We start from the raw sequence: 20,151 nt of genomic DNA, 5'->3' as shown, positions 1-20,151 counted from the left end.
CCAGTGATGCCAAAAGTATCTCACTTGCATGAAACCTTATCATATCTGTGATATGCATTTAGGGAAGAAAAGATATCTCTTTAAAGGAATTATATCATGAGAAATACATTAGAAAATACATCAGAAATACAAGTCATTATACTTCACTATCCAACAAAAGTTTGGAGTCAGTAAGATTTTTCTTTTTGTTCAAAGAAATGAATACTTCTATTCATCAAGGACACATGAAATTGATTAAAAGCGGCAAGAGATATCAATTTCAAGTGTATAACAGTGATAATAATAACACATGTTTCTTGAGCAGCAAATTAGCATATTATTATAATTTCCGAGGGATCATGAGACTTGGATGCTGAAAACATTTCTCTTTTTTTGCCATCTTTGCTATCAAAGGAATAAATAAAATTTTAAAACACTGTACATAAACACAGGAAACAGTAATTTTGAATGATAATAATACTTTACTGTTTTTACTGTATATTTGCTTAAATAAATGTAGCCTCTATGAATGTAAGAGACTTAAAAAAAACTATTAAAATAAAATATAATATAATAAAATAAAATATCGCAACCCCAAACTTTTGACTGGTAGTGTACGTAAACAAACATCATTCCCCCAATAAAAAAAGCTTGTATTAAAAATAAAACATCTCGTTCTGAAATCTTTGGATTACTTCTTAACACCAGAACAACTAATGATAAGAGTAAAATGATTTAGAAAACATTTAAAATGATTAAATTTTTTTTTACTAATAATCTAATAACACTGAAATGTAATCTTTAGGCATTCCTAAAAAATAACATCCATTTTTCATGCTGCACATTGTTAGGCTGTGATACCTAAATTTAATTGTAGCATTTAAAACAAATGTTTTTAGTTTTATCTGCTTTATTTTTTATTTATTCAGACAGAATCTTACACAATAAGCTTTGAGTTACACAGAAGCTTTGCGTTTCAGGAGCTAATGAATTATTTAACTCCAATCAATATTTTGTCTAATTATTTACTTATGTGGCAAGTAGCCATGTAATAAGTGGAATAATGTACATCCAGCTAGCTGTTATTGCAGAATAAACCCCTTCAGGGTGACGCAAACGCCTCCGCTTCACATCCTGATCATCCTGTTGGAGTTTATTCTGAGATAAAAACCTGCTGGATGTACATTATCCCTTAATTATCGGCCTATCACTATCCACCAGAACTTACATTTCAGTGCATTCCTAAATGAAAGATTACAAAGAATAGCAATGACACATTGATGATTCATTCAAAATAAGATCAGGAAAGCACATTAAGGAGAAAATAAAGTGTCATTTGCGACCTCATGGTGAGTAAGAAGTCTTAAAGACACAGTGTACCAAATAATTCCTAAGCGTAAGAGAACGCATACAATATTTGTGAAACCTTAATCATGGCAGTTTTTGATGCAGAAATCCTTGACTAATATAATAAAAGAAAAAAAATCCCATTTTAACCATCCCTTCCCTTTTAACACTCAACACAAAGCAAACAGGCACCATGACATCAATCACATCTTTGTTTTATAGTTCTCCTCCCGCGTAACATTTCACACAGTCATTCCTGCCTGTATCACTTACTGGAAACCTGCCTCCCCAAAGCACCCACTCCTATGTATGTGCGACTTCCTCTACTTCCTTTATTGTAAACCGTGTCAGTAGTTTTCATAATTTGGAGAGTTCCACGAAGGCATAAATATAAACAGTATTTAAGACGGAGTTCATAAAACAACTTAGGAACCCATGTGTGTGTACAAGATTGCCTCTGAAATCCTTTCCACCTCTGACTGGGGAAAGAAAATATTCAGAACTGTGAAAACAGGATGCGGTCTATCAATGGGAACGAGGATGAAGGTAACAAGGGTCACAGATTACTCTACCGCCTGTTTTTCTATGTCTATTAGGTGCAAGACAAACCTGTTTGTCCTTTTCCTTTGCCTTCCCGCTGCTTGACACCCGGGAGGAAGTGACATCACGAGGGATGACAGAGATTTGGTGCAATGGCATGTTCATCCCCGCAGTTCAGTGGAGCTCACACTCTCTGAAGCTGAAGACTGTCCACCAGCACCGGCATGATGGAGAGAACCACTAATCCAAATCTGACGGAGAGACAAAAAGAGATGAGAAATGAATGCTCCAAAAGCACGCTCATGAAAAAAATTAAATACTAACATAAATAATCAGCTAATCATACAGCATATGGACTTGTCAGATAAAGTGCTTAATTTTTTTGTGTGAAATAAGCATCAGATGGCAAATGGAATGAAATAATGAGAAGATAAAAATGTTTTTCAGGGCTAACCCAAACACTAAAATCTAGCTAACAAGAATTTTGTTTTAAGACCAACAAAGATGTTGATCACGAACACATCTCACACGGTGAAATCACGGTAAGTATTCACAAACACTGCTGCATATTAATTGAACTACAAAAACATCCAATCTCATGCAGAGAGTGAGGAAATGAGAAGCAGCGGTAAAAGTTGAATCACCAATTACAAAAAACCGTCTCCCATATTCTCCGTAATGAAATGCATTCTTTGAAGGAGAACAAAGAGCTCACGGCACGCTGAGACGATGCGAAGTCTGCTTACAAATAGGCCGTTCAACTTCTACCACCATCTGCTGCAACATAACAGCAATTAAAATTCTCTCCATCTTGTGACCATGCCAACAGCCGTGTTTTGTGTAAGACTACGCATCTAGATTCACAACGGCGACCGCCGGCATCAGGCCAAATCCACCAGTTTGGCACTGCAGAATGAAGACGTACTATAGTACAAATGGATTGATTAACAGACACAAAACTGCTGGACAATAACAAACTGATGGACACTGAACACAGAAGTCAAGCTAGTTTTGACAATACTGAATATCTCACTGCTGTTTCGGATCAAGAGAACAGTCCAACAGTTTGAGACCACACTTTTTGTGAATATTTGTAAAAAAAAATTATTTATTTTTTATTAGATTTTTGCTTTTTTATTTTGTTTTGGTAAAAAAAAATAATAATAATAAAGTAAGGATTTGGTTTTGAGTATTTAAATTTATACTATAAATAAAAAATAATGATTTTAAATAAGTAAAATAAAGTGTAAACATATTTTGACATCATTAATACATTTTATTAATGATGTCAAAATAGGTTTACACTTCATTTTACTTATTTAAAATCATTATTTTTTTATTTATAGTATAAATTTAAATACTTTTTTTTTTTGTAACTGTGCTCATCAACTCATCTGCACATGCTCTTTGGGACATAATAATTGTTATGCAGAAAACAAATACATTTTAAACCGCCAGGTAGGAGCCTTTTCACTAGAGGAAACGGTCTTAGAAATTTGAATCTTACTGTACGCACAACAGCTTGAAGTCATTTTCACATTTGGTTGTGTGATTATCAGTGAATGCATATGATGATCTAATATTATGATATTGTTATAATGGTCAACACATGGGGAGGAGCGGATGAAATCCTCCCTATTTGGCATCAAAAGTGCCATTATTTAATAAGCTGCTCGCAGAACAGCTGGTCAGTTCATACTGTAGGCATCCAGGACTCCACATGACTGATCGACAGCCCGTGTTAATCACACCGCATTAAAGCAGAGGGCATGTGACTGCAATCACTCATTTGCCGCCAGATCAATAGGCCGAGGATAATTTTTTGCACTCTAAAACAAATGCAGCAGCATATGGTTTACTGCCAAGTACATGAGGCATTTGAATCCACAGAATCCTGGTTCATGCTGCCATTTTGGAGGTAAACTTCATGTCATGATCAGTCAAACAGCTTTAGGTAAATGTTGAGTTTCAATGCAAGAACAAACACATCAATCTCATAGCTTTCGTTTTACTGAAAAAGTGACTGGGTGGGAAAGGAAGCTAGTGGTCAAATTCTTAAGTTAATGCCCTTTGAGGTTTTCATGAAATCAGATGTCATAATAACAATAATAATCTCGGGCTTGGAGCCTGTGGAATGATGACTAATGCATGATGTCTCTGCCAATTCTCAATCTAAATGAGCAGTGGAAAGTGAAAATGCTTCAGCGTAGTCGATCAGGGTGGAGGAGTTAAAAAAGGGCAGCCGTCTGTCAATCTGATGTGCCACGTACAGTATGTACTGTGTAAAGGTCATTTAAGTACTGTTATTACGACTATTGCTCATATCTGAGATTAGGGATTTGAATAAACCCATAAATGTAAGCATTTGGCTTTGTCATGTAAGGGTCAAAAAGTTCTTGGTTTTCATAAAAAATATCTTTATGTGTGTTTTAAAAGAGGAGTGGAGGTCTTATGGGTTTGGAATGACATGAGGATAATTAATTAATAACAGAATTTTAGGGTGAATTTAATGCTAAAGGAGCAAGTGGTGGAGTCATCTAGAAAACAAAAGCCACTTTTCCAACTGCATTGAATTGGATTACAGAGCTCACATTGAGTAACAAATTGATGAGAATATGTGCCTCAGCTCAAATCAGTCACCATATTCAGGCTCACGGCAGGAACAATGGCCAAGAGGAACCGTTACAGATCCCTGCTGGCAGCATGTGATGAGGTGTACCGTATGCTTCACAACTGCCACAAATACAGCTTTCACAGAGCCCAGAGCAGGGATTTCAGTCTTAACGTGCATCACATTAGCAATATGAAGCACAATTCACACATATGTCACTTTCAAACCAAGCAGCTTTCTTTTGCAAATCCATGGAACCAACTTGACACCACTGTGAAATCTTTCGCCCTTATGCTAAACATCCACTTGCATGGGTTTCTATTGAAACGACTGCATTTTTCCTATGAAAATTCACCAAACAATGTTACATATAACTACACATTTAGAAATGTTGAGTCTGCACTTCTCAACACACCTTAACATTACACAAAGTCCAAACCACAACTATAATGATAAAGACACCATATTGTCGGATTAATCATCCTTTCTGTGAACGGGCCTTAACTCTCTGACTGACTGTGCACTGAACTGATCAGCCTGGTAAATTACCCTGCTTCCACAAAGGATGATCCATCAAGGAGCAGCTGCCGCTAGAAATGACATGAGATCGATACAGCAACGGATCTATCCAAGAGACGGGCCTGAGCCTGTGTGTTTCCCCTCTCTGGAAAAAAATCCTTCTGCTGGTCTCCTGTGTGAGAGATAACGCTGAGCGCCAAGACTCTAACCCAGATTTATTCATCCATGCAACTGTAAAGGTGACACAGTTAGACGTTCCCTATGGATGTTCCTCCAGACTGAAAACAGAAAACAGCTAAAGTTTCATATGTGTGATGTATGTTTCCATTTAAGAAACTGTCAGTGTTGGGGAAACTTGTCAAGCAATAAGATACTCTTCATTTAAAAGGTAAACTTCAGTCAAGATACACAAACTAGAATACAAACTACACTGAAGCTATTTTTAAATATCAGATTATATCTTTAGATCACTTTATTTTTTACTTACAAATTTTACATTTGAAAATAAATTTTTAAAAACTAGATAACTTGTATGAATAAGTTTTAAAGGGGTCATATGATGCTGCAAAAAAGAACATTATTTGGTGTAATAAAATGTTTCTATGCGGTTAAGGGTTAAAAAAAAAAAACATAATTTTCCTCATACTGTACATTATTGTTTCTCCTCTATGCTTGCCTTATGATCTATGCTTATGATCTATGCTCTATGCTTTGATGCATTTCCTCAGCGACCAGCACAGATCAGCTCCAGGCATGACGAAGCGGATATCGTCCTCTTTTGGAAGGCCAAACAAAGTAGTTTCGCTTTCATAGTGTAACACACTGCATCTATATGACATGGCGGCGGCAGCGGCAGCAACAACACCACCACAACGAGAATGAAAGGTATGCCATCTTTCTTTGTGTGACATCTGTGTGGCGTTATGTAAATCTTCCCACATAGTGACATAGAGATGTGGGGGCGTGTTAGAATGAGACGTTTTGGGGGGGGGGGGTGGACGTGTCGTAACTTTTATAAAGAAGATCTCTCTTTGGATTTAAGACTTCAGTCTTTACAATTTTACAGATCTTCTTTATGCATCAAGAGCTTGTAACACTCCAAAGAGAAAGGGAAAATTTAAATCGCATCATATGACCCCTTTAACATTCTATATATACTGCCGTTCAAGAGTTTGGGGTTGGTAAGATTCGGTAAGGCTGCATTTATTTGATCAAAATACAGTAAATACTGCAATTTTATTAAATATTATTGCCATTTAAAAAATAGGTTTACTTTTTTTTATGTATTTTAAAATGTAATTTATTCCTGTGATGCAACGCTGAATTTTCAGCATCATTACTCCAGTCTTTTCAGTGTCACATGATCCTTCAGAAATCATTCTTTTATGCTGATTTGCTGTTCAAGAAACATTGCTTATTCTTAATGATGTTGAAAACAGTTGTGCAGCTTAATATTTGGAATAGAAACAGTGATTATTCAAGATTCGGTGAATAAAAATTTAAAATGAACAGCATTTGCTTAAAATAGATATCTTATGCAACATTATACATTTGTTAAATGTGAACCAAAATCATCATATTTAAAAGAACCAAAGAATTAAACTTCAGTCTGTGTGCACTGAATTTATTTAATACACAAGTTTCACAATTTGAGTTGAATTACTAAAGTAAATGAACTTTTCCACAACATACTAATTTATTGAGATGCACCTGTAAATGCATTCGATGAAAGAATATTCAGGATTTTTTCAAAAGGGAGTGCAAATTGTATTTTCAGCTGCGTTTTCCATTTGCATTTGGATTATGTCATCATTTATGCGTTCACATGTGGAAAACGCAATTCCAAAAAAATAAAGTCCTGACTGTTCTTCCATAGCATTTACTGTCACTTTTGATAAATTTAATGCAACACGTATGAACAAAAGTATTAATTTCTTTCACTTTCCTGACCCAAACTTTTGAACTGTATAGTCTACATACTGTATATGATCAAAAGTAGCATCTTCCAAAATATTATACTACTGATACATAAATATCTTGAATATTAATCAAATAAATGCCATCCACACCACTGTGCAGGAACAGAAATGAATTAAAAATGATAAAAATTAAACCAGTGCATTTAAAAGAACAATGTAAGTGAACCATTTCACTAAACTGAACACCGCTAGCTGTTGGGAAATGCAGCTTGGTACTAAAAAGCTACTTTGATTTGACTTATTGCACACCACTGAGAAAGTAGCTAACTTACTAGCATGACTACTTTTATTTATTTAGTTACTCCACCTCATTGGAAACTTTCATTAAAAATCTGTATTCAACAAACACTTTGGTTGCAGTTTTCAAATGTTCTGTTTCCAGTATCAGGCATCAACAGGATTTACCCCTGCTGTTTTTTTCTAAACAGTTGCACAATCACCCGCCTTAATATCTAGATTCCTCCGGATTTCAACCAAATGGATAACGTCAGGTAGTGTCATATGTGACAGAAGTGATGATATCAGATAATTATTCAAAGCTCAATAAGTGGCTTACTGGCTTAAACCCCACCAGTGTGCTATATTACATGACCTCAAGATCAGAGCAGGACACAAACTCCGCCAGTGCTGGAACATCCTCACAGACTGTTAAGAGATTATAGCGGGATAAACCGGACTTGATGTGTACTGATGAAAGCCTGCTGATCCTCACACACACACACACTCTGTGCTGCACAGCAGTACTTTCATTCCTTCATTTCACATTCAGAGGCTAGAACGAGCTCAAGAATAAATTATCATAATGTTTTGCGCGTAAACACGTTGTCCTTTTGGGACACCGTAATTTATGGAGCGAAGTGTTACACCACTGACCGATTCCTTGCTCGATGGTGTCAAATCTGCTATCGTCTGAATAAACGAAAGTCATTATGACATTTGTATGTAGGAAACGTATTGATACGTTTGTCAGTTTATGGAGGAACATGCGTTTCTGTCACGAATCTGTGGTGGAAACATTAACAAGGTGTCAGAATGTTCTACATTATTAAACAGTTTCCTCAATCCTGAATTCAACTGTAAAACTCTTTCAAATAAACCTGCCCCTAAATGGCACAACAAACTGTGATTGGCTGTTTTTTTCTAAGTGGGCAGTTCTTCATTAGAAAGCCGATTGGACTTCATGTTGATAATGAAAAAGTGCATTTGACTTTGCTTGCGACAGTATATCTGTGATCCATCACAAGATTTGGCGCTTGCAATCAGAAGAGGAATTGGAAACGTAGACATAAATCGGACACTTCTGCTTCCTATAGTGACACTTACACAGTGTTTGTGTATTTTATCACAGATAACATGGATAAGAACCAAAAGTACAGCAGAATGTTCAGCATAAGCCTATACTGTTTTAAAGTGGAGTCTACATTTTTATTTTGATAAACATGACACAATATAACATTAAAGGGATAGTTCACCCAAAAATAAAAACTCTGTCATTAATATCTCACCCTCATGTTGTTCCAAACCTGTAAGACCTTCATTTATCTTCAGAACACAAATTAAGATATTTTTGATGAAATCCGAGATCTTTGTGACCCTGCATGCAACTGAAATGTTTCCAGGCTCAGAAACATAGTAAGGACATCAATAAAATAGTCCATGTGACATCAGTGGTTCAACCATTAATTTACGAAGCTATGAGAATAGTTTTAATTGTACAAAATAAACTAAATAACAAATATAATCAACAATTCAGAAATCTCACAGATTTCACAAAAAAATATCTTAATTTGTGTTCTGAAGATAAATGAATGATGGGTTTGGAGCGACTTTAGTAAATAATAACAGAATTTAAATTTTTGGGTCAAATATCAGTTTTAATTTGACATCTTTACTGTTATAAAAAAACAAATTTGTGAGCAAATGAAGGTGTCAAAATAAATGTGAAACACGTCATCGTTGCCTTCAGTGAATCTAACCAATTGTTAAACAGTTGTCATGAGAGCTTGTATGGTCAATCTGAAGAAACTGTGCAGAATGAACTATCCAGCTATCTCTTATTGCTCTTGTGGTAATTTGATGGCATATGTCACAGTGGTGTGCCATCTGAGAAGTCAAAAATTCAAAGTCAGACACTGATCGGTCTGCGCAGCGCCACATGAAGTCAAACACACCTAAAGTCTAGCCTTGTAAAACTTAGGAACACATGACCTCAGGGTACACATGCATTTTTGAACACACACAGACACACACACACACACAGTCTCTGCTGGCTCAAACAAGAAGAGTCTTCAAAGAAAGTAAACCTTTCTCACACTTTGAAGACAAATCCTGCAAATTTAATGGAGACGGCAGACCTTCCTAGATTTTCTGCATTAGTTGTAGTTTCTGTCAAAGCCTCTCTCCATCCACACAGATTCCGAGCAGAGCACAGGAGGAAACTGTATGGCGGCTGACTTCATGTTTTGCAAGAGGAGCGGGATGAAAGGTTTTGAAAACTTAGTGAGGAAGGCGAAACTGCAGACCGCATCAAATCATCAAAACAAGTCCCTAAAAAGCATAGAGATGGTGAAAACCTTAAAACATGGTGCACGGATAGCATCACTTTATCTTATTACGTTATTCATCTGCTTTACAGTAAAGAAAATTCAAACAGGAGCTAGGTTTCAGTTAAATGCTTTTCTATCTATCTAAATGTTAATGGTAGGTTAGTGTGCAAAAGGAGGTGCTCATTTAGGATATACCCTTTTTTTCTGAATGCATAATCGCCTGGATACAAAATTAAATCACAATACGTGAATAATTGGGTCATGCAAAGGTAAATTAATACCTTAATTGTTGATTGGTAATATGCAATGCTAAGCACTTCATTTGGACAACTTCAAAAGGCAATTATCTCATTATGTAAAATTTTTTGCACCCTCATATTCCAGATTTTCAAGTAGTTGTATCCCAGCCAAATATTGTCCTATCCTAACAAACCAGCTTTCAGATTATGTATAAAACATAATAAATAAATAAAAGAAAAGAAAAGACCCTTATGACTGATATTAAACTTTTCAATGGTAGTGTGCATCTTACATATTATATTTACCTGGTATTCATATTTAATATACATTTAAATGCTCATAAGTTTCTGATGTGTTCTCTACCCATATATATTATATATATATATATATATATATATATATATATATATATATATATATATATATATATATATATAGTCTGTTAAAAAACATTTTATGACGTTTAAAAACATTCCAGTGATGTTTAATAGTCACTTTCAAAACAGGAGAACGATCATGTCCATCTTTATAAAAAAGAAAAGCAATAATGTAATTTGTGATTCTATAAAATTTCCCCATAAAAATAGTTATGTCACTGCTGAATCAGTTCACAGGTCCACACTCATTACGACAGTCTCAAACAGCAGCAGGGTCAGCGGAGACCAAAGTGCAAAATTCAGGATCATTGCTTTTTCATCATAAACTGAAACAAAGTGTCCCTTGAATTTCCTGCACTCAGACCTTAATAACACTTAAGGTTACCACCAAAATAAGCAGGAAATGCCATTTGCAGAACAATAACAAAAGAAAATTACAGCATGTGCTGCAGTAAGTAACATGGTTAATTACTACCTTAAACCAAGAGGATGTAGTTAAAATACTAAGGGGTTACTTACACTTGTATTTACTTCCTGTGGAACACTAAAAGAAAAAGCTGTTATTTTACAAATAATATTCATGATGATGAGCACCTTGTGAATATACTATGGAGACAGTATTGTCAGCAAAGTTTGGATTATGGATTTAAATTGTAACCAAATATACTGTAACAAAAAAATATTTAAAAAACTATCTCACCACTGGGGCAAAAAAAGATGTAAATAAGTTTGTTTCTACATCAGATTGGTTATGGAGAAATTAAGCATTACATTACTTGCTTGCCAATTGATCATGAATGGGTGCCGTCTGAATGAAAATCCAAAAATCTAATTAAAACATCCCAGTAATGCACAAGTAATCGTCACGACTCCAGTCCATCTGTGTTTGTAAGAAACAGATCCATCATTATCACCTTCTAACTTTAAATCTACACAAGAACATTTCCTGTTGTCCTCTCAAATCAAAATCCATCAACATACAGTATCTATGTAACAGATTGTTTTGCCTTAGAAACAGTGCTTGATCTGTGCATATTTCTCTCCCGATTCACTGGAGAAAGCTATGTTATGGCTAGAGTCTAGTATTTTAGCTGGAAGCAATGGTTTTGAAAACAAAAACATCTTAATGGCGGATTTGTTTCTTATAAACTTGTAACTTTTCTTTTCATAACTCATTAACTCATAGACTGTTGTAATATGAATTAGTTGTAGATTATCGTGATGTTTTTATCAGCCAGTTAGGTCTTTTATTCTGATGGCACCCATTCACTGCAGATGATCCATTGATGAGTAAGGGATGTTTGGACAATATCTGCTTGAAAAATACCAAGAATGCAAGGAAAAACAATCTGATTCCAACCAGAAACCAAGTTCAGAGCCTTGGGTCTCTCTTTATGAGAAATATAAAATGCTCTAAAGTGTGAAATAGCTAACCTTATACACATACAGTACTGCTTGTTGGTGTACATAGACTAATCAGGACTGGGCTATCATCATAAGCACACAAGTGAAGATGACTGAAGAGCACTGCAATTCATCATTTCATAAGTGGATTATAACAGTTTTTTCTTTGAGTGGCCCAAAGAGCTGTACACTCCATCTCCATTAAAACACATTTTCTGTGTCCAAATGGTCTTACTCAGAGCAAAAAAGCTAATAATCTATAATAGAAAGTCTGATTCATCTCAAACTAATGTACAAAACAGTGACATGGTGTCCATAAACAGTTCTAGTATGCACTCTTATTTACACATCCCCAACAGTGTATTTATATTTGCACAAACGTAATATACAGAGGGCTCAAAAGTCCACTTAAGTAAAACATTTTTCCTTGTGCTTCGCCGCTATAGATAAGTGCAGTAAACAATTTTTTTTTGCACTGCAATCAAGTGTTTATGATTATCATAATAAATAGATTTTTAAAAATGATAACAAATTAACATTTGCAATTTCAGGCAGCATTATGTACTATTTTTGTACATCTAAAATTACTGAAGCAGATGATACTCCAAGCCTCACACAAAGATATATGGCCACATGCTTTTACTTAAAAAAAAAAAAATGTGGATAGATTGCAGTGTCATGGAAGAGAAAGAGCACTGAAGAAAACATATGCAGTATGAAGGTCCTAATAACAAGGTGATCATTTATTTATTCAGTAAGGCTGAACTCAAACGAAGCAGTGCGCTTACCAAAATCTCTCACACACAGATGAAGTACTGCTGCAATGTTTCTCAAAGCTTCCCTAATGTCATCAGAATTAGCCACTATGACATTTGTGTGTCACTTTTGATATGTCTGTCTGCTTTAAATTCATGCAAAAGCTGATATGACTTTATTCTGGTTCAACAGTCATGTCTGTCACTTGTCTGCGGTAGAAACCTTTGAAGTAAGGGACCTTGACATGATATTTTCAGCAAATCTATCCATGTTTATAGTCGATGTCTGTCAGCTTCAAAGTCCTATACAAAGGTGTATATGACTTTTTTCTTTCAGATGAATACAGTCGGAGTTCTATTAAAACATGTCCTAGATCTTCCAAGCTTTACAATGGCAGTGAATAGTGGTCGAGATTTTGAAGCATAATCTATCAGCTCCAGAGGATTAATAAAGGCCTTCTAAAGTGAATTGGGTTTTTTTTTTGACAGAAAAATTTCCATATTTAAAACTATTAAAGGGGTCATATGATGTGATTTAAATTTTTCCTTTCTCTTTGGAGTGTTACAAGCTCTTAAATAAAGAAGATCTGTAAAGTTGCAAAAACTAAAAAGTCTCAAATCCAAAGAGATTACTCTTTATAAAAGTTAAGATTTGTCCAAAGATGTTCACCCAAAGAAAGGCGGCGTAACATTTTATGCATATTCCTGAACCTGCAGAGTAGCCTACAATGAGTCTGTGGTCAAAGGCTGTTCTATAAAGTGGGACAGTTCCAACTTTGCAAGGACAGTCTGACGCTTGAGGTATTCAGCCAATCACAACACACTGGAAAGCTGGCCAATCAGAGCACAACTCTCTTTTCAGCTTTGTAAAAAATTGGTGCTTTTCAGAAAGGTGGGGCATAGAGGAGCAACAATAATGTGCATTATGTGGAAATTAATGTCTTTTTTTTAACCTTAAACCGCATGAAAAATATTGCATTACACCAAATATAAAAAATAATGTTATTTTAAGCAGCATCAAATGACCACTTTAAAATCTACAGGGTAAACGTACCTATTAAGCTCACCAAAATCTACATTTTTAGTGCACAAGATATTGAGATTAATCTCTCACACAAATATATAAAATTTCATTTTAAATGACAAAAGCATTTAAATTAAGAATACATCATTAAATGCAAAAAGTCTGGCTGTGCTTAATGGGTATATGTTTGTACCCTTTAAGCACACCGCCGTTCCCATTAATCTCACATTTCACATGAAGCAGCATTTAGAACAGTTGTTCACTAACAAGCTGCGCAAAATATGATCATGGTTCAGCGCAGCTTGTCAGTGAACAACGGCTCTGTGTAATAAATGCTGCTCCATGTGAAAGTGTGCGGGTGATGGAGATTTATCGCTGATTACAGAACCAGCTTTACTGACAACAATATTTTTACAAAAATTTTAATTAAAGGTTTTACAAAACAAAAATATATTTTACAGATTATTCCTTGTTTCAATTATGATATTTTACTTTAATTTGACGTTTTTTGTTTGACTGCCAGTCATTTACCATTTTTTAATGGGACTTTTTTACAGTGTGTGAAGTAATATATTAGCGCAGCACACAATATTATACAGCTAGTCAGCTAACTGTTTTCTGTAGCATCTGCGCTATGTTGCTAAAACTATCTTTTGGATCTAACTGCAATTATTTCCCACATCCAAGATTCCAGCGATCGCGATGCATTCTGAAGAAATCAATTCTGTATTAATTTATCATCGCAGAACTAACTCACAAATCAGAGTCTTGGCTAACCAGCGGACGACATAGGACATACTGTAAGTGTAGCATAAAATATGTATATATAATATCTCAATGATTATCAAAGGTCTTCATGGGGCCTTTGAGTCAACATGAAATAATAATAATAAAAATATCTATTCAAATACACATTTCTTGTATTATTGTGGACTACTATTTTGTTTGTCATTACAATGTATTATCTTGCTTCACCTTTCAAAATTTATTCTTCCATGTGATGTCACCTAGACCTAGCAAGGACACAGAATAGTTAAGTATCACCATAAGTTACCATAAATGAATTCTTGATTCCAGTAGCAGTACATTCAGCAGTGATGTCTAGACAAAGCTACTTGCTATTCTGTAACGTCTGTCCTTTACTCTTGCCCTTGTTGGAAGAGGAGTGTGTTAATATTTAACTATGTTCTGTCAAAATTCATGTTAGAGAAACTGCATCTGACTCTCTTTTTTCTTCTTTTAACAAGCACAGCAGCATGCCTTGATCTGAATGAGCCATCTCTGATTAACCTCTTAAAGATGGCTTACATGCTTTTGTTGCTGGGTTTTTAATGGTAAATGTAACGAATAATGAATAAATGAATAAAAAGTACAAAGGGATTTTAAAGAAAACATGGTAACTGCCAGTTTATCCCACCTCTACCTCTAGGATCCTATCACAATTATCGAATGTTTGGAATAAAATTCTCTACCAATTGAGCTACAGGAACACAACAGAAATACACCGGATATATCAATAAGGAATATAATACAAGGAATTATTGCTTTTATACAGCAAGGAGGCATTAAGCCGATCAAGAGTAGCAGTAAAAAAGGCTCAACAACTAGATGATTTTTGTTAGTTTATTTTTTCTTTCAAAAACGTTCAAAAATAAATCTTTCTGAACATCATTTAACAACAATAAATACAACAATTTAACTGTATTTAACCGCAATTTTACTGTGTATTTAATTAAATAAATGCAGCCTTCCAAAGACTTAGAACTATGGTATTTATTATATTATAAAAACTAAAACCTGTAACGGTAGTAAGTTAGGTTAGTATGCCTTCCTGAACACTGCTTATGAAGCGGAGGGGGAAGTGTCATGAGACAGTGAAGCAACAGTGCACCAATGTAAATAGCAAAGCCTGGCAGAATGTGTCCAGATTAGTCAAACAAGGCAAATGTTCTCCCATCTCTAAATAGCATACTATTGACTGGTGACTTATCTGTGCTGTATTACCGTACCTTTGTGAGACCAAACACTTTTGTCATGTCCTGCATCATTATGGAATATAGTCTAAAGTTTTGCCTATATCTTGTTCATTATAGGCGGTACGTTATTTTCAAACGGGATGAAGCATTAACCTTTTAGCACCACTCCTCGGGCATTTGATTTCCAAACTGCTGCGATACTGTATATGCATGAACCAATGTGATAAAATGCTGGCATAGGCATGTTTATGTGTTTTGGAGAAAATTGTTGATGCTTTTTAGAAGCTCTCACTGGACAGTGAAGTAAAGTGATATCATTTTTGGCACCAAAAGGCACAGACTGCAAAATAGTCCACTCACAAATCTCTATGACATTCTAGTTTCTAGATACGGCTTGGGTCACTCCTTCATTTTAAACATATGGGATTTTTCTGTAGTAGCAAACTCCACTTATTAGTTTGTGGAAAAACTTGAATTAACCAGAGGGGACAAATGAGTGGAATCCGAAAAAACTGTCTATTTGTAGCCGTAAGTATTAGATACAGTCTTAGAATAAATCGTAATAAGTGTCATGGTTAATGTTGGAGTGGGTGTCCAAAAGCTCCATCAAGTGCATCAAGTCTATGTGTGTGCATTGTTTTTAATGCTGTCTATTCATGAAGCGCATTCACCTTTGTGCTCTAATGTGCTTCATGAATAGACAGCATTAAAAACAATGCAAACACACAGACTGTCAAATGGCGACCAGTTTTTAAGGAATTCACCCTATTAGAGTTTCCAAAGTAGCTGCAGATTAGAAAAATGTTTTTGGTAATTAAATGGCTTTCTGAGGTCAAACCAATTTCAGATAATCTAATTACTTTCTACTGTATAGCTACAGCAGTTTTTGTTTTTCCTGTCGGAAACACAACCAGTTCCAAAATATTACACTGCAAGTTGTCAACAGCTTAATCAATATGCTTATTTTAATCCTGTAGTGTTAATGACCTATGCTGCAGCAGTTGTGTTATTATTATATATAGTTATCATAAAATTCAGTGATAATTCTACACCTACTTCCAAAAGAGGAATCGCAGCATTTGGAATGGAGATATACAGCTTTTCATGGCAGGTCTGTCCTGCAGCTACATACATCTTTATGCTAATCATAAACATTTCATGCAGTGAAGGCCCAGGGGCGGGGCTTGCCTTTCTGAATGAGGATGCAAATGAGAAACCCTGACTTAAAATATGAGCTCCAGAATCTGGATACAGATTATGCAAAATAATTTTTAATACATGCTTCAAAAACTTATGGGAAAAGGCCTAATATTGTTTGTGTTCCAAAACCTGTCTGTTTTTTGGCTGTGGGTGTGTGCCCCACTGAAGCTCCACTATAAAGTTCATCACATAAGATGAAGTAAAGAAAAAAAAGAAGTAAAATGACATCTAACCCCCACCTTAATTTTTTATTTGAACAATAAATGTCACAAAAATCTCATCTCATCACATTTTATGAATTACTGTGGCTTTTTTCATTTTGACGTTTTATGTAAATATCAACATTTGTGAGATTTTGACAGTCAAAGGGTTAATTGATGTAATTACGTCTCTCTGGAAAACGGTGATCTGTTAATTTTGTGCATTATACATTGCATTTTGTTCAATATAAACTATTTTGTGTATTTGTTATTGAGGGATTTTTAGATTGGTGGAGTAAAAAAGAAATGAGTGCAATAATTCCATTTGAATGCACGGTGTTGCTATTATGACATATCTTCAATCAAAATATGCACCGTTAAATATGTATTCATATTCCTTTTACCCTTCCAATTAATCTCCTTTAATGGGATTCTGCTGTCTGCCACTGATTATTTGATTATTCAAATACATTTTCAAAATGCAATTTTAAGTAAAATAGTTGATTTGATAGTTGATTACATTCATAACACTTTAAAAATGCTTTAACATTAATACAAAGGATTTTAAACATATACATTCTGCAAAAGTTCAACAAGGAATTTACCCCATAAACAACAATGGCCTCTTTAAATATTTGTAAATGTTGTGCTATGCTGACAAGATAAAAAAAAAGGTATTATTATTTATATTAATATATTATATTAATTAATTATATTAATCTTTTTCCTAAACACATTGACTGATCCATCATCATCCTGTACGTGCTAAACATTTATCTAAATATTTTCAGATTTAAAAGTGATTGGGCATTGTTCTTAAAGGGGGCATCTTCCCCTACATAATGTTACTTCTACATGCTCTAACGTCATGTCATTACACAGTCCAAGCTTTAATTTAAAAGGGCAGATGATAAAACACCATCTCATAAGTGTATTATGTTGATGCACTTCAGATATTTTCTTTCTACCATTTAATATCTTACAATATACCGTGTGTCAGGGTTTGCAAGGGAGGAACTCAAGTGCAGACAGGATTCAACACAAAAGGGTTTATTAAATACAAAAAAGGGGAAAACAAAACCCACGAGGGGGAAAACAGGACTAGGGCAGATACAGCAATACTAAATAAGACTGACTCGACAAGATAAACAAAGACTCAAAACAGGAGAACACTGACTACAAATAACACTCACGGTTATACAGGGACTTCAGAGGTACAATCACAAGTGTGGAACACATCTGAGAAACACATAAGTAACACAATGAACCGACGCAAGACAGAGCACACTAGGAGATCTAAATAGGGGGAACAATCAAGACACGACAGGTGGCACAGATGGGACAATCAAGACACGACTAGGTTAACAAGGGGGGCGGGGCAAGGGAACGAGACAACACAAGCACATGGCCCAAAGACAAGGCCATGCGCTTGTACACAAAACAAGGGTCTGTCATGATCCTGCCTCAAGACTAGGAAAAATCAAGGACACGAGGGCAGGATCATGACACCGTGGGATAAACAAGATCTACTCCATGCATGCACCATTCTGCTTCACACAACCTATTCATTAAGCCTTACCATTAAAACATCCCTGTTCATCATTTACAACTTCACATAAGCGGAGATAAGACTCCACACTCACTACAACCACAACACACAGATGCCATGAATACCATAAACACACATGCAATTTCACAACATGGAAGTCACAGTCAAATCTTGATACAATGCACAGTCACTAAGCTCTTCCTGGATGAACAACATTGGTGAAATGCCTTCCTTTTCAATGAAATTCACTGGAAGGGAGGCAACTCCCCCGTTCCTGAAGCACACTTTCCACATAATGTTCATGTAACTTCAAAAACACACAAACAGGATCAGAAAGTACAAGCTTAGCCCACAAAGCCATCTATTGTTTTATTTCTTGTGACATGTTCTAAAGATAAGAGTGGCATTGCCAAATCATAGGAAGGTGTAGAAAAGGTCAGTCTTGACAATGACAATGTGACAAATACAAAAAAAAAACGCTATTAAGTTACTTCTTAATCTTAATGGTCAATAAGGTATAAAAGCTGCACTTATTACTTGAGTAATTTATCATTTATAAGAGATTTATTATTTTAATCAAGGAAAGGAGACCTGGGTTAGTGGTTAAATGAGGAAGTTGTCACAAGGCCTATATTTATTTGTAACTATAAAACAGGTGCTTGTTTATTAATAGCTACTAGTTTGATACTGCCTTAAATAAATAAAAAAGTCTTTTGTCACATTTTTATTATGACAAATTGTAACGTATTTTAAATTCTATATTATGTACGTGTTTGCCGTTTCATATATATTGTTTTCTGTTTTTAAAATTGTTTTATTGTATTTATTTGGTTGAAACGGCTGCCTGAAAAATTGTATATTGTTACAACATTCCCCACCAACGTACGCTCAAAACACTGTATCATTGTTTCCTGGTCAATAATAGTGGAACTGTTCATAGAGTTGTTATAATCAAGACTTTGAAGTGTCTATACAGAAATTTAAACAAAACATACAGTATACACAAAATGATGCGCTTACCGCCATGGCCATCAACACCTCAACAAAACTAGCAGTTCTCAAAACCATCCATCAATTGTGAAAGACCAGGAATGTGTCTTATTATACACAGTCACTGATCCACCCTTTAAACATACCAACACAGACAATAATTCCAGCAAAAAGCCAAACAAGATGATGTTTACAGTACGCACTTACGCAGTGCTGTAATCCATTCTGCATCGAGCCCATGCATCCATCCAATAAACCTGCTGCAACACACGCGCACTGGATACACTGCCTACTAGACAGCAGCGATATCCGATTCATCCATTCGTGAATCGTTCTTTGGAGTCGGATCTTTTTGATGAATCATTTGTTTGGTTTGCTATAAAACTTGAACATTTTCTTCATGAATCGGACTCGAGTGCATTACAGTAGCAGCTTAATACAGCAGCAATGTTACAAAAAATTTAATGTTTCACATTTATGTAGCATTTGATGTTAAAAATGTCAAACTGTTTCACCTGAGAGATTTAAGTTATTGCTAATTGTAAATGCAATTAATTTATTAAAAGGTTAATCATGTTTGCAAAAAAACATAACACGATCGAAATACAGTCAAAATAGTAGTAGACTAGATAGTAGCAAACATTATTATTTATTACCTACCCTTTTACAAAATGCAAAAGTCGCATATGAAGAAATGACGTCACAGCTTCAAAGAATCATTTCTGAACCGAGTCTTCGAAAAGAGCTGTACAAAAGAACCGATTTGCGAACTATGCACCCAACAGAGCGACTGCGATCAAAGATCTAGTTTTCTCTGGAGTCTTGGGTTACATTACAGTCTTTTATACACATCTTTCACTGGCAGTAGTTAAGTCGTACAGTATTATAACAGTTTTGCTGACGATGACGTGCTTT

General features: G+C 35.2%; 1 protein-coding gene across 4 annotated transcripts in view; it reads right to left on the bottom strand.

Annotated features, from left to right (window-relative positions):
- LOC127969993 (E3 ubiquitin-protein ligase MARCHF8) overlaps positions 1-20,151 on the bottom strand; it is a 91,029-nt gene that overhangs the window by 70,165 nt on the left and 713 nt on the right. For 3 of the 4 annotated variants that reach the window (XM_052572160.1, XM_052572157.1, XM_052572159.1), the window contains exon 2: positions 1,936-2,117. In XM_052572160.1, the coding sequence (XP_052428120.1) occupies positions 1,936-2,031 (96 nt within the window). In that variant the 5' untranslated portion in view covers positions 2,032-2,117. Of the gene's footprint in view, positions 1-1,935; positions 2,118-5,026; positions 5,170-20,151 lie in introns of those variants that run through there. The other variant, XM_052572158.1, reaches the window with a different exon arrangement.

The sequence above is a fragment of the Carassius gibelio genome, chromosome B13 (genome assembly GCF_023724105.1).
Source record: "Carassius gibelio isolate Cgi1373 ecotype wild population from Czech Republic chromosome B13, carGib1.2-hapl.c, whole genome shotgun sequence".
Lineage (NCBI taxonomy): Eukaryota > Metazoa > Chordata > Actinopteri > Cypriniformes > Cyprinidae > Carassius > Carassius gibelio.
The sequence above is the reverse complement of the archived record's forward strand: the minus strand, read 5'-3'. Positions and strand labels throughout refer to the sequence as shown.